The sequence below is a fragment of the Anneissia japonica genome, unplaced genomic scaffold (genome assembly GCF_011630105.1).
Source record: "Anneissia japonica isolate Jap-2015-1 unplaced genomic scaffold, ASM1163010v1 scaffold16577_len186930_cov114, whole genome shotgun sequence".
Lineage (NCBI taxonomy): Eukaryota > Metazoa > Echinodermata > Crinoidea > Comatulida > Comatulidae > Anneissia > Anneissia japonica.
This window is the reverse complement of record NW_022698635.1, coordinates 170,271-186,657: the sequence shown is the minus strand read 5'-3', so window position 1 is coordinate 186,657 and position 16,387 is coordinate 170,271. Positions and strand designations below refer to the sequence as shown.

General features: G+C 34.9%; 2 protein-coding genes across 2 annotated transcripts in view; one reads left to right on the top strand and one right to left on the bottom strand.

Moving 5' to 3' along the window:
• Positions 1-3,309: 3,309 nt before the first annotated feature.
• On the bottom strand, positions 3,310-15,775 carry LOC117102723 (organic cation transporter 1-like). Its single transcript, XM_033243126.1, has 8 exons — positions 15,324-15,775; positions 7,962-8,192; positions 7,105-7,301; positions 6,260-6,502; positions 4,832-4,966; positions 4,291-4,376; positions 3,819-3,939; positions 3,310-3,415 (listed from the first exon to the last, which is right to left on the bottom strand). The coding sequence occupies exons 1-8, from the start codon at positions 15,642-15,644 to the stop codon at positions 3,310-3,312; spliced, it is 1,440 nt and encodes a 479-aa protein (XP_033099017.1). The 5' UTR covers positions 15,645-15,775.
• The window catches only part of LOC117102722, a 38,113-nt gene continuing 37,457 nt past the window's right edge, over positions 15,732-16,387 (top strand). Inside the window, exon 1 of the mRNA XM_033243125.1 lies at positions 15,732-15,797. Within this exon, the coding sequence (XP_033099016.1) occupies positions 15,732-15,797 (66 nt within the window). The remainder of the gene's footprint in view (positions 15,798-16,387) is intronic.

The window sequence follows — 16,387 nt, the reverse complement described above, 5'->3', positions numbered from 1 at the left end:
ACGAAAGATAATAAATAGCAAAAGATAAAGCAGCTTCCCAATAATGGGGGACCATCCGTTCGAAAGGCATTGTGGGTACACAGAGAGCAATTTTACCCCGCCCGCCCGGCGGCGCTATATAGCAAAAATAAAGGCGCCGCTCTGATTCGTCTGTTTCCTGTAGTTTCTCCACTTAGTAAAATTTTCCAATTTTACCCCATTCGCGGGAGGGCGGATGTTCCATCAATTTTAATACAAATACGCGGAGCAGCTCATTCTTCTGCTATTTAAGTTCTTTGGTAGTACACAGTACGCGCACTGACAGTCTTCGCACACTGCTCGATACGAATGGGATGAATAAATTGATTGTGGTTAAACATGGATTAAATAAGGTTTATTAGGGGCTATTAGGTACAGTACACCTAACCTCCTGATAGCCTGGCATTTGTTTAATAGACTAAAATACGTATTCCATATTAACACCGTTGTAATGGTTGTTCGTACAAAAACAGTGTTGAAGTTTACACTTGAAAATCAAGCAGAAACTCTTTGATCGGTATGTATAGCTTGAATTGCATGATTTAATAATGTTTATAGATACTGTAGATGTATTAAGCTCCCGATGACTTGATGTGTTATGGTAGAATTAACGATATTTAAATAGTAGGCCTATACGTTGTCGAAGAACATCGCGCACGAGTTTGCCGGGCAAACGTGCATGCGAGGAACCAGAGGCGGAAGGTCTTATAGCCGGCTAACCGTTAAGACCGTCTAAAGACCGCTTATAGCAATCCGCCCCTGGAGACGCGGATTAATATAAAAGTTTTGAACATGTTATACGCCTCAACGTTTATAGTTAGTTAAATCATGGAGGAAATAAAACTTTCCTCCATGGTTAAATGCACTAGATAAGTGTTTGACTGAGATGATCCCTTAGATTGTAATTGCGGTATTGTTTTGATGTATTAGCATTGTAGTTTTGGCTGTGTTGTACATGCATACTTATACTGTAATGATTGAGATTATTATTTTAATTCTTTCCTAGTATTTGATGATTTAATGATACTTATTTTAATATATTTTATGCTATTCTGTTGTTACAGGTAGCTGGGGTGTTGTTTATTGGTGTTCAAATTTACTATGCTGTGTTAGTGTTTTGAAGCTGATGAGAGCTCGGCTAACAGCTATATAATGGCTTCACTGTAAACGGTGGATGGGAATAAAGAACCGAGTCAGTGATCGTGGTATCCTGTAGCCTCTTATTGAATTTACATAGGAACGAATATAGATATAGGGAGGCCTAGCCTAGCCTGACCCAGGGCTAGATCGATTCGTAAGCCCACAGACTGTGGTAAGCCTATATGAAATCATCACAGGAATTTACCTGTTTGCACTGACCAAAATTTTATTACAGAACTGTATTCTCTCAAATGCTTTATTTCTTTGACGAATGTCTATCAAAATAGTAAGCTCATGAAAAGGAAGGAAAATTCAGTGCAAAGGGAAGTGATGACGTCACCACCGACTTATATATTTTAAAGCTCTCACATCAACACTGATATGTTTTCAACAATAACATCTCCATAGTCGAACGATGTTAATTTCAAATTTTAAAACTTGCGGTTTTTTTAAGTTCAACGGCGGTCGTTCAACAATAACTGATTGATTTCCGGTTGATTGATTGAGTATCAATGGCTTGCATACTAAAGGATTAACTATTATTCGATTTATTTGTTTATTGATTGATTTATTAATTGAATTTCATTTACTTACTTTTATTGTTAAAATGGTTGATTAATTGATTGATTGATTAATTGTTTGGTTGGTTGGTTGATATTGTATTAAGATATGTTATATTTAAAAGATAATTATCCTGTATTTTTCATCTCTTGTTTTTCCATGATGCAGCGAGTAGTTTCATAATTATACGTCATACAGGGGTTCGCTAATTGTTTGGCTATGCTGCTTAAGTGGCCAAATATGAGCCAAGGTACCACCAATATCATTTTTTCATAGACCATTTTAACTCACATTGAACTCGAGTTGACTGCCAAAGAGTGTTGCCAAAGTGCGAGCCAGTGTCTTATTTGATCACAAGTGCGAGACATCGCAAGTGTGAGCCAGCGAGCCATGACGTCACGACAATAGATACGAGCTGTTACTCGAGTTGTGCGAGATATCGGCTGAGATTTGTGGAGTACAATTCAAAAAACAACTATAGGTCTAATAATGAATTATTGTGATGTTAAATAGACAATGTTAGCTATCAACATTGATAGCTAACAGAGACGTTGTTTTTCATTGGACCTTCGTCCCTTCAAGGCTAGGCCTATACCATCCTAGCTAGTCTAGGCCTAGAGTAGGATAAGGCTAGCGCGACATGCGGGCGTTGGTACGTGTTGGTTAGTCTACAAACGTCGCCTAAAGTAATTGATTTTACCCGGCAAAACGAAAGAAGAAAACTCCGCTTTTCAGTTGTCTTAGGCCCTTGTTTTTTGACAAACAATGACTTTCAGAGGTCAAATTGCTGTCAAGAATATGAATTGGCTGCTTCGCAGCAATTAAATAGGGTAAAAATACCTATTGTTGGAGAACGTCTGTAATTAGCGAAAACGTTGTGTATCATTTAAATAATTAATAACATTATTTGATTCTTTTACGTGGGAAGTTTAATGTTTTAATTTCATTTTTGAGGTTTTAAATACGATTTGACAGACATAACGCAGAGAAATAACACCGCTTTAGTTTCGTATTTTATATACAAACCAGCGTAATAATTTGCTTATTATATTATGGAACTCATGGAATTTGTTTGTGCTTGGTTATGTATTTATATCAAGTGGGGTGATTCCAATTAAACTATAATTACTACCGTAACTCACTGTAACGTATTAATGTGTTTGTATGTGTTTGTGGATATGTATACAAAGTTAACATAGAATCACGTTTCAATTGTCCGATCTTTCGTTGTTTCTATTTCTAGACAATAAAACAACGACACAGTCAAGCGACTTTAAAATTTGCCTCCTCGTCAAAACCACGGTCCGTCACTTCATTCCTTGTATTCAGTGGTTGGACATTTCTGGGGTTGTCCATGTCTTCTATGGTCTCTGTCTCTTATACACATCTAGATGTGTATAAGAGANNNNATATATATATTATACACACAATATATATAATGATATATAATAATAATAATAATAATAATAATAATAATAATAATAGTAATATAACGACTAATCAGATAGTCGTACATACCAAAGCTAACAAAATTGTGTTATTCAATTGTCATCTACAGTAAATATGTTACCGTATTACTTTATTAACAATTTAGTACAGGTGTAGTACCGGTACTGTACTCACCAAATGCATTATGTACGGTGCAGCAATACCACCAAACCTTGCAAACATTGAGCAAGTGAAAACACCTGTTGTTCTAAAAATAGATCGAATTATTTTACTGCATATAATATATTCTATTTCTCTTACAAATATATGTATAAGTATGATATCAGTGTATGAAAATTAGAGCTGTTCCAATAAACACATGTGCCGAAAATTTTTCAAATCGAATTGGAGTTTCAAGTGGTGTTCATAAAGCAGATGTATCGGTGTATATTGTAGTGTTAATTTGCCACAAGTAAACATTCAATAGCCACTCGTTGCCATTTCTTGGATTTTTATTTATTAAATATATATTTACCTTTGCAGCACTTTAATTATCATAATAATAATAATTATTATTATTAGCGTCATACCGCTAGACATAGAACACCCTAGAATCTGAACGTATGGTTTATATCGTAATAATCAAAATAATAAAGCAACTGTTGTTTTACCTGATGATTGTAGGATATATTTCGGATGCGAAAAGCCAAATTATTGTAAACGTTAGGGAGATGCAGAACTTTCCAATAAAAGACAATGTAGTGATCAGGAAATAAAGGCTAACGCCGCCTGCTGTTGACAAATCATGGCACATATTAGTTAGTCGGATATCTGTATGCACTAGATAGGGATTATTATACAATATGGCCAGCATGAAAAAAAAAATCTTATTCTGAGAGCTTGCATGGCTTGAGATAATTTTTTTCTGTATTAATTTGAGCCTAAGTTATAACCTTTAACATTTTTTTTTCTAGAAAAAACAGAAAACAAAAAAAAATTAAAGGTCCATTACCAGAGCACATTGCAAAGCTATTTAGTACTGTTGTGTCCGTAGTATATAAATGGTAGAACACTACAAAAAGTCATTATGCCTATGTGTCCATGGGCTTTCGAATTAGTGTGATTATAATATAGATCATTTACCTGTCTCTTTTGGTACAAATGCTACAATAATGCATGCCAATGCAGCTAGGCATTGAAACAGAAGCAGCTGCGGCCTACGACCATATCTATCAGAACGTGATTAAGCAATCATTATGATGTGTTTTTAAAATCTTAAATCATGCAGGTAGGCCTACCTGCTTAAAGTTAGTACATTAAAGTAACATTTTGCTTATAAAATTTAACACAAACTAATTTGCATCCCTGATGGTAGGAGAACTCTCTATAGAATCAGGATGGTTTTACTCTATCACTGTCATGATTTATGTATTAATATTAATGTATATTATAGTCGTGGTCATGATTATCATCGTCTTAGTATGTCATAACATCACATTTTCGTATTTAGTATTGTTATCATTTTAGCATACCAATAATTATCAAATCGTACAGTTAGATTGATGGCGTTAACACAAAGTGTGTGTGGTTTTAAAACATTGGTATGAAACAGCAAAATATAGCCGTTGCGTTAAAGTTTCCTTTTGTTTTTGTTAGTTAATATAATACGACATTGAGCACATACCGTGGCAAAATATATATGGCGAGAAGACTAGCCGGAAATTCTGCTACTGTGATAACGAGAAAGTTGATGAATCGATTGCCCGCAATTTTAGAGGAGTTGTGAGATAAACCATAATATACCATACTGTCCACAAACCTGTACGCAATAAAAAAAAAATATTGCTAGACCTATGTTGAAGAGCTTGACACGTTTCACACAATGAGTGAACTTCTTTTTAAACTGATTACAAAGAAAACATAATATCATTATGTTAAAGCGCCTATCAAAATAGCCATTTGGGCCTTTTTTTCTTAGGGTTCGCTATAATTTATTCCCCATCAGAGCCATAGACTGCTCTGTTCCCCATAATTCTCCTAAAAGGTTTCATTATTTGTAAGAAGTAGTGTTCTTTTGATAATATTCTTTGATTGATTGGAATACCATAAAATCAATTTGTTATTAAAGAAGGCTTCACTATTGCGACAGCATGCCTTGATTCGGAAAAAAAGCATTATATCCATTTTTGAAATTTTTGACATAGGGGCATCATATGGATGTAATCTATTAAGTGAATTGATCATTATACCCAAACAAAAATGTATAGAAATATAAAATTAATATGAGAGTAACGCATTAAATCCATCCACCAAAGCCAAAAAAAATCTGGAAGAGTGAATTATATCCACTAAGCATTGAAAAGTAAGCAATCAACCAATCACAGAAGACAATGGTGTATATTTAATTACTTTCCTAGCTGATGAACGGTCATGATACCAAGATTGTTTTTGGTCAGAGTACAATTAATAAAGAAGAATGCATTGTTGTTCATCTTTTTAGGAATAATTTGCAATATGACCATGATTTCTCTGTTGTTTTGTTTTACGTAATGTGGACATATAATGGAATTAAAACCCCTTAAGTCCTGGTGAAAATTCACTTTAATTTGTTATATTGCATTAGACCTGAAGTCTAACGCATGCATTCTACTGGAAAAACTCGATATAAGGCCCATAAAAAAATGATTAGTTTTTATCACCCCCTCCCTCATCACTTTTGGAGAAATTTTGATTTTTTTAAAAATCACCAATTTGATTCCATTCTTATAACTTTTTATACAATATATGTGTCCCTAACCATAAAAAAAAAACAAGAAAAAAAAACTTTATCCGTGTTTATTCTTTGATAGCGTGATGTACTAATAATTTTTTTCACATGTTAGTCCTAGTTATTGGGAGTTTATATCATGGTGCTCTTCTACATAGTTATGTCAAATTTCGGGAAGTAAAAAAAAAGGATCATTTGTAATATATTATGGTAACGACGAATAAAACATACTAGCATCGTTTTCAAATAAATATTCACTGCCATTAAATCTGATCTAACTATTAAAGTTGACCTCATACAAATGCATTATAAATCAATGATTGAATACAATGAAATATTATTTACCATATGTAAGCCATCAGTATTGTGATTTTTCTGAGTCGTGGTGTTTTAATCATATCCAGAATGGTGTGAATCTTTTTGGATTTTTCCACTTCCTCATTTTCACTTTTTACATTTTGCAGAGTGTTAATCCACTGTTGTTTGTCTTCTGATATGTTATTGATATTAGCAATTTTCTTAAACGCTGCTCTGGCGTCCAAAAATTTATTCTTATTAATTAGCCACCTCGGAGACTCAACAAAAAACCTATGGAGGATATAAATATATAATAAAACCAATATTCTTCTTAGCGTCTCCAAACACAAAAGCTATGATTATCTGATATTGTTTGATCTTATTGTATGTATGGTGGTGATAGGATTAGCTTTACCCGGAGGGCCAGTGACGCCCCTATCTTGAACCCCGACCGATTTAACAGCTTAATGTTTATATAGTGATGATGACAATGATAATGATGATGATGATGATGATGATGATGATGATGATAATAATAATAATAATAATAATAATAATAATAATAATAAAATGATAATAATAGTACGGTATATAGTTAAAATATATAAATATCAATTGATTATATGATTAATTGATTGATTGGTTAATTAAATGATTGATTGGTTAATTGCATTAAGTGATTGATTAATTGATTGATTAATTTGTTGTTTGATTGATTGATTTGTTTGATTGATTGACTTGTTGTTTGATAGATTGATCGATTAAATTGATTGGCTGATTGGTTGGTTAATTAATATTGATTGACTAGTTGTTTGATTATTTCATTAATCGATTAATCGGTTATTCAATCGATCTGTAGATTGTTTAATTTTTAGCAGACAATTTATCCTCACCACCAGCTTGGTAAGGCTAATATGGTAGGCAGATGTATTGCTAATCCGAAATGGCGCCAATTTTGAAACTTGTAAGCGATTGGCGTCAGAAAACACAGGCCAATCGACCAAGCTATTCCTATCAAGCAAATTGCTGCTGTTCGACGTTTTGAAGAGAACATCTCGATAATGAGAGTGAAAAAGCACGTCAACACAAGCTGTAAAGAGAAACAGCCATGTCAATGATTTCCTAATTCAATATTTTTTTACACTATAATTGTTATTAGTAATACTATTACTATTACTATTATTACTATTATTATTATTATTATTAGATTGTTATTATTATCATTAATATTATTATTATTAGATTGTTAAAATATAAATAGAGGTATATGATGAATATTAATTACAACAATACAGTCAATATTAATGTCATATCGATACACAAAAATCCACCATGTACTCTTAGAAATTGCTCGATATTAATACTTGTATGTCTTGTTGTGCATGTGTGGTGTGTTTGACATGGGGGTGTGTGTATGTGTACCCGCTACTGCTCATTTTACCTCGTATATCAGGCTGTCAATCATTCACTATTTGTCTGATTTGTTTTGTATGTTTTTTGGGACTAATGATTACCCAGGGTTTTTGTTTAACTGTAAAATGTTTTTTTTTTTTTTTTTTTTTTTTTTTTATTATTATTATTATTTGTATATTTTTATATTATAACTAAAACACGATAGGCCTAAACCGTGTTACTTTTTTTCGGGCGCCATAATTTAGGGTCGCTGTAGAGGGAAGTTTTGAAGTGCATGTATGATCATGTGGATAAAAAACTGATACAACAGTTCAAAACAAGAAACTACTGTACATACTGCGTTAAAGACCGCCGAAAAGAACCATAATATGACAAATGAAGCGTAATTGCGTGTAAACGTTAAGCTAACGCCAGCAACAATTCCACATCCCATGCTGACAAACGATATTCGCTTACGGCCAAACGTATCTGACAGATATCCGCCAACCAGTGAGCTGAATAGAATGCCAGCAAAGTAAACTGAGACAGCGTTTGCAGCGTAGATAGAATCTTGACACACCAAATCCAGCTATATTAAAAGAAATAAACAACCAAATTACGATTATTAAAACGATATTCTAGTTTTTGAAAATCGAAATTGTGTACGGATTTCCCCTCATAAGATATATTCTAAAACAGAAGGTAGTATTATAAAGGAAAAAAAATGATAATGATATCAGTGGCCAAGGCTTACTATCTATATTTTGCCTTTACTCTGTTACTGAGATTTTTATTATGCCGATAAACTAGTTGAATTCAATCTAGCATTTCTTGTCTGCGTTTTGTTTGTTTTTTACTTTATTTTGTATACTACTGTACTCATCTGTCTCAATGTCAACAGCCTAAAAAGGAGTCTACTACAGTGGAGTTGGTTTGAATTTGCTTAATTTCCAAACCCAGGGTCATGAGTTCATTTTCAGTGACAGTGACAGGAATTGTTTCACAAACAAAAATAGGCAGCGGTAGCGTGTGTCTACTGCCTTATACAGGAGTGTTTTTATTATTTTTTTTCCTTTTTATTTTATTGTATCTTATGTTCTTCAATATGCAGATGTGCGTATTATTGTAGTGTATCTGGATTTTTCATGAGCATTTTCTTTCATAACAATATTCTGTATAGGCCTACTACTATATTACACTAAAACACTTTAAATTGTTACTCGTGCTTTGCTTAGATCATTGTTTATTATCCATCATAATTAGAATTATAAATATATAGTTAGGACATGGAGTATTATAAGGAGTTAGAAACATTGACAGCGTTAAGTGAAAAGTTTGGTCTTGCGGGTGATGAGTTAAAACAGTATGTGATTGAAGAGAGAGATAGATTAAAAAGGGAACGTGATTTAGATCGAGAGAGGTTATTAGAGCGTGAGCGCGCGAAATTAGAGTTAGAGCAAGAACGCGAAATTGTAGAGAAACGATTACAACATGAACGGGAAATTACAGAAAGCAAGATCGAACATGAGAAAGAAGAAAGCGAAGCTCACGGACAGCATGAGCGAGATATGGAAATGGCTCGCGCTAAGGAGTGTGAACGTAGTGATGCGTCAAGGTTAGAAGAGGTAGAATTTAAGATGAAAGCTGCAGAAGCTAACTTAAAAACAGCTCAGGCTGTAAATTATAGTCATAGTCAGGATAGTTCGCCCAGGTACAAACCCCTTAAACTTTCTCCATTTGATGAAAATAAAGATAAAATGGACGCGTATATTACTAGGTTTGAACGATATGCCACTTCACAAAAATGGGATACGGTAGTTTGCCATCAACTTAGGTACTTTGTTAACAGGGAAAGGTTTACAAATATACGATACATTGTCACCTAAAGAAGCTGACAAATATGATAGTTTGAAAAGTGCTCTGTTACGGAGATATGAACTTACCGAAGACGGCTTTAGAAATAAATATAAAAATTCTAAACCGGAAGTAGGCGAGAGTGCTAAACAGTATGTTATTCGTATAGCTAGATACTTGCAAAGGTGCATAGAACTAGCAGATTGTGGTAAAGGCATAACAGATATAATTGATTTATTTGTACTGGATCAGTTTTTGCACAGTTGTCCAAGGAGTATGGCTAGTCACATCATTGAACGCAAACCAAAAAACTCTGAGAAATTGGCTGAAATAGCAGATCAGTATAATAAACGAACGAGCACAGTTTCACAAAAAAGACATAACTTAAAAATGGGACAATATAAGATTAGTCAACAATTAGGTCGCGGAAGCCCACCTCCTGGTCAGATAAATAGAAATAGACTCATTAATTACCCTGTTTCGAACAGACCACCGCCTATCACATGTTTTGTTTGTAATAAAAAAAAAGGACATAGGGCCCGATATTGTTATCGTAAGGGTACTTGCATTACTGTCAGACCGTGCAGATACTCAATATCCAAGTAATAGTTCACCTAATTTTAAAGATAATCACTTTTCGCACGTAGTAGATGGGTATTGTAGCGCCCAAAATCAAGTTATGGGTAATGTGAATGGTCGCGATCCATCTCAGTCGGAAGACTTTAGATATTCCAGTCTTAGATCAGATGCCGAATGCCGAAATCATTATGGTAAAAAAAAACAGTTGATAGTCAAAGGTCCGTAGGTCATGATGTTTTAGGTCTCATGTTTTCAGGATTTAATCCGTATTTAGTTAACAATCATTTGCCACAGGTACAATGTGAAGGTCAACGCGAATTTGTAGGCGCAGCTTGCCAACATTGGGACAGAAAACGGATGCCATTGAAGACGGTAACATTGGTGACAATGATGTTCATATGTATAGAGAAACGGGATGTAGTGGGGTTGTAGTATGTCAGAAGTTTGTAAAACCACATCAATACGTAGGAACGTCCCATACATGTTATCTTATAGATGGTACCGAACGAAAGTATCCTGTTGTACTTATAGATATATCAACTCCGTTCCTGGAAGGCAAAGTGTATGCTTTGGCTATGGAGACTCATCATTGTATGTGATCTCATCATTGGGCAGTATCCAGGGGTGCGGGATCTTGTTGGTAATATGTCGACAAATAGCATTGTAATTCAGGTTGACTCTGATGAAGAAACACCGTTGGGTCATCATATCGCTGCCGCTGTGGAGTCTAGAAAACAGAAAACAGATCGAATGCAGAAGCAATTTAAACCACTATTTGTCGTTCCTTCAGATGAAGATGATCTAACTCCTGAAATTATTTGTGCTGCACAACAAGAGGATCCAACATTAAGTAAGATCAGAGAGCGTGTAGATACTGGGGAACGTAAGTGTAATAAGAACGGAAGCATAGAAATATTCGTTATTCGGGAGGGAATCATATATCGCGAGTTTCATACACCAAACTCTGAGTATATTGATGAAATTGATCAAGTTGTTGTTCCCTCTAAGTAAAGGAAAAATGTTCTTAAATTAGCACATGAGTCATCACTTGGTGGGCACCAAGGGACACGTAAAACTACAGATAAAATTCTCTCTAATTTTTACTGGTCTGGCTTGGGGTCGGATGTCAAAAGATATTGCCAATCCTGCGACATTTGTCAAAGGACAATCCAAAAGGGAAGGTTGTCCAAGGTTCCATTAGGTGAAATGCCTTTAATTTAACCTCTTTTGAACGAATCGCTGTGGATTTGGTGGGTCCAATTAAGCCTATTACTGAAAGGGGACATCGTTATATTTTAGTTTTGATGGACTACGCCACTAGATATCCAGAAGCCGTTCCTCTTAAATCCATAGAGGCAGAAGTCATTGCTGAAGAACTCTTTAAAGTGTATAGCAGATTAGGAATTCCTCGAGAGATGTTGACAGACCAAGGTACCCAGTTTGTATCCGGTATTATGAAGGAGGTCAATCGATTGTTGTCGATACGGGGACTTACTACAACACCTTATCATGCTATGACGAATGGGCTGTGTGAAAGATACAACGGAACACTTAAGCTCATGTTGAAACGCATGTGTGAAGAACGCCCAAAGGACTGGGATCGGTACATCGCACCTCTCCTGTTTGCTTATCGTGAGACGCCACAAGCAAGTACTGGCTTTGCTCCTTTTGAGTTGATGTATGGACGCTCTGTAAGAGGACCATGACAATCTTAAAAGAACTTTGGACTGGAAAGTACAAAGAAGCTGAGACCAAGACGGTATACTAGTATATAATTGATTTGCAAAAACACGTGCATGTTAGCAAGAGAGGAATTGAGTAAAGTACAAGTCAAACAACGTTTCTATTATAACAAGAAAACTCGAGAAAGATCATTTGATGAAGGTGAAGAGGTATTGTTATTACTGCCAAATGACAAAAACAAGTTACTAATGCAATGAAAAGGTCCTTTTCCAGTAATTAAGAAACTCAATGCTATGAATTATAGAATAGATTTAGGCCATAAACATCGACTGTTTCATGTTAACCTTCATAAGAATTATTATCGCAGGTCAGATGACGTTAATTCAACGACACTACCACGTGTAGCAGCATTTGTAGTGTTGGAAGAAGAAGCAATAGATGATTATAGCCAAGAAATGCAGATGCTTTCCAATGACGAGGAGATGTTGCAACTACCCAGGTTGGAAGCCAAGGAAAAGTTGGAAGATGTTCTAATAATTCAGAGCTTACCGGAGATAAAATATCGCAAGTGAAATGTATGCTTAATCAGTATGGTGATGTCTTGACAGACATACCAGGTAAAACCACTTTAGGTGAACATGTAATTAAGGTCACTGATAGTAGACCAATTCGCTGTAAACCGTATCCAATTCCTCATGCAATCAAAGATGAAGTACAAAAATATATAGAGAACATGTTAAAATTGGGGGGTAATTTCCAAAAGTAATAGCCCATATGCATTCCCATTAGTGTGTGTACGAAAGCCAGATGGTTCGTTACGTAGTTGTGTAGATATGAGAAAACCTAATCAAGTTACGATATTTGACGCGGAACCTATTCCAGATCAAGAGGAAATATTTTCTCAGTTGGCCACAGATGTATACTTTACTAAAATCGATTTGTCAAAGGGATATTGGCAGATACCAATGGATAGAGAATCGCGAAAATATGCCTCCTTTATTACACCCAATGGGTTATATACATTTAACATGATGCCATTTGGGCTTGTCAATTCCGGAACCACTTTTAGTCGAGTAATGAGGTCATTATTGAGTGGGTTAAAGCATGTTCATAACTACATTGTCGACGTTTTGATACACACAGCATCATGGCAGGAACATCTTAAAACGTTAGATCAAGTATTCCGGAGATTGCGTAAAGCAAATCTTACAGCTAGGCCAACTAAGTGTTATGTAGGATACAGCGAAGTTGAATTTTTAGGCCATGTTGTAGGGAAAGGTGAACTGAAACCCAAACCAACTAAGCTTGAAACTATTAAACAGTTTAAACAGCCCAAAACTAAAACACAACTCCGCTCGTTTTTAGGACTAGCTGGATATTACCGCCGGTTTATTCCGAATTTCGCGGCAATTGCCTGTCCATTAACAAACCGCACAAGCAAGCGTGAACCAAATAATGTACTATGGGAGGACAGTCAAGAAACGTCGTTTCAGACATTAAAGACTAAACTTACTAGCTCGCCAATTTTGCATTTTCCAGATTTAACTAAGGATTTTACGCTTAGAAGTGATGCTTCAAATTATGGTATCGGTGCAGTGCTTTTGCAAGAGCATGATGGATAATTATTTCCTGTCGCGTACGCCAGTAAGAAACTTAATAAACATCAGGAACGATATTCGGTGATGGAAAAAGAGTGTCTAGCGATATTATGGTCTGTAAAGAAATTTTCCACATTTCTGTATGGAAAAGAATTTACAATACAAACTGATCACCAACCTTTAACATGCTTAAGAATATCTAAAGTTGCCAACGGAAGAATAATGCGCTGGGCTCTAGCGCTACAACCATATCGGTATAAGATTGAGGTTATTAAGGGCAGCAAAAATGTAGGTGCAGATTTGTTGAGTAGAGTAGTTTAAAAGCGTGATCATATTTGAATAAATGTTGTTTAAACTAAGTAAAATAAGTGAAAGTGTTGAATTTTTAAAGTTATAGATATAGTAGGAATATGCATAAATCCATTACGGGGGGGAGGGGGGTAACTGGGCCCTCTTGAATCCGCTGTTACGTTTAACCTGATACTATTTGCGTTAGATCGTTTTGGGATTAGTTCATAAACAGCGTCCTCAAGAAGTTCTCGAGTCCTTAAGTCGAATTCAAATATCCAGGTGAAATTGCAATTGTGTGACTAATTCAATGCTGCGTGTAATTCATACTAACTTGCCATTTCGAGAGTGACGGGCGTGGTCTGATAGGTGTAAAGCCTGCGCGTTTTGCAGGCCTATCAGAAATTGTGATAGGTGTAAAGCCTGCGCGTCTTGCGGGCCTATTATATGCTTAATAAATGAAACCAGTGTGCCATAGTTTGATAGGTGTAAAGCCCGCGCGTCTTGCAGGCATATCATGTTGAATTGTATGTTGCAATTTTGGCGAATAAAACTGGTATTCCGTCGTTATGTCGTGGTTCATGTGTGTGTGACCCAAAGTGACGATAGAAGTCCGGAGACTCTGAAATGGACGTCATGTTAACAAGTTACAATCGAAAACGTGAGTTTATTGTTTCACTGAGTTTATAAAATATATCAAATGTAAAATATGAATATATGATAATGTTAGTTAAAATAAAAGTCATGGATATATGCACATTTAAGAAATGCGTTGTTAAATATTTCAAATGTCATTTAGGTGGTGACATAAATATAGGCCTATGCAAAGCAACAATGTTTCATGGAAGGTTTTTTTTTATGTCCAAATGTTAAAACAGATATTATGATCGTGAAGCTTTGATATGTGTATTGGTAAACTTAGTGATGTTATTGTTGATGAATGAATTTTCATGATAAAAGTTGATAATGATGACTATGTTAATGATATCACTATGTAATGTTTTGATGTTAAATTGCAGCGTTACTGTGCTGTTTGTTTGTCTGTTGATTTGGTTGTTATTCAGTGCAAAACATAACTGCTGTGATAGTGAATGGTTGGTCAATGGTTGTGCTGACAGAACTATTATGATACATGGTGAAGGAGCAACTGCGTGTTGGCGCCGATTCGTGTGTTGCGACTTATTATTTATCAATATGATACCAGCACTTCAAAAGTAAGACGGTTTCAATGAGATTTGAAATTGGAGCACTTCTCTAAATAAGCCTAATACTTTGTTACAGTCGCGTATTAATATCTCGTTGTTTAAATTCGTGTAGACACAGCTATTATCAAATATAAACTTAAATATAAAGTATGTTTAATATGGTCATTTTGTAGACGTATTACCTGCGTACCTTATATTGCATGTTGTTTATGTGGAAACTAAGAAAAACAAAAAATAACGTGAATTGCGTTCATGAATGGAAACGAGTGGTGGTATATATTCTTTGATATGAAATTAAACATATAAAGAAACTGCAATCAAGTTGTCTTGGTTCATTGTTGAGGTCTAGTATCTGAGAACGGAATTTAATTATCTTGAACTTGGGCGCTAACTTAATGTAATATCTGAAAGCAAGTTAGCAGCCAATTTAATTGTTCCCTGCTATAAATATGTATAAATAGATGTTAAACGTTAAATAATATGTAATATAATACAAGTTATTGTGTGTCTTACTTCAGTTACTAATGTAGCCTCATTTTCTTCTACGTCATACGACCAACCTTCCTTGCACGGTACAGTATCGATACTTCGATTGTATCTGTAATCATCGGCGTACATAACACAGCTTTCAAATCCTCCATTATCGGCAAGCGGTATACTGGCGTTAAGCTCCCCATCGGGCTTGCAATGATGAGGCGGCTCATAGAATATAAATACAAATGATAAAATTTGCCATGAAGGTACTGCGGAACCAAATACACAAACTAATGTAAGGAATATGACATTATATCTCCCGAATTCACCCAATCTTTCAAAATATATGTCAATATCCATATTTTTCCCTGATTATCCGTTGATGGTAGAAAAGTGTCCTACGCAGAGTATTGTAATCCTATTACTATCAGACTTTTTGTGACTAACATGTCTGTTTTTAGAAAGCTAGGAAAACATAATCCTTCAGGTCATATCAGTCATGAAGTCATAAATGTAACAGCAAATAATATAAATGTTTGATTTATGATATTAATTTATATAAATGTTTGATTGACGATATTATGCTGGTAGCTTCGTAAAAAATAAGCATATAGGCGTAAATACTTATAAACAATAATATAATACACGTGATCATTCACAGAAAGTCGAATTCTTTTTTTCCTCATTGCATTTATTTATTTCACTGAGGTTTATTACAATCGGCTTTACTGTAAAATAATATAAATATAGAAATAAATAAGCAAAATTGATGTTAATAATAATAATGATTATAATAATATGAATATGAATATTAGTGCATTTCCTAGATGCCTGTATAATCTTAAGCATAGTTGTATCATCATCTGCTTTCCTAACCGTCGTCTGTAGCGTTTACACCCTCAGTGATCAGGCTCCACCCTTTTCTATCTGTGGCTAGCTAGTCTCTTACTGCATAAGTAGGCCTATCAGAACTTTAAATGTAAAATACAGTTAATACTAAACCGAAGATTTCTTTGCTCATGTTAACACTTTATGCTGTAAGAATTTCTTTATACCCAACATACAAATGAACAGGTCACCTGAAGAAGTTCACTGTGTGAACG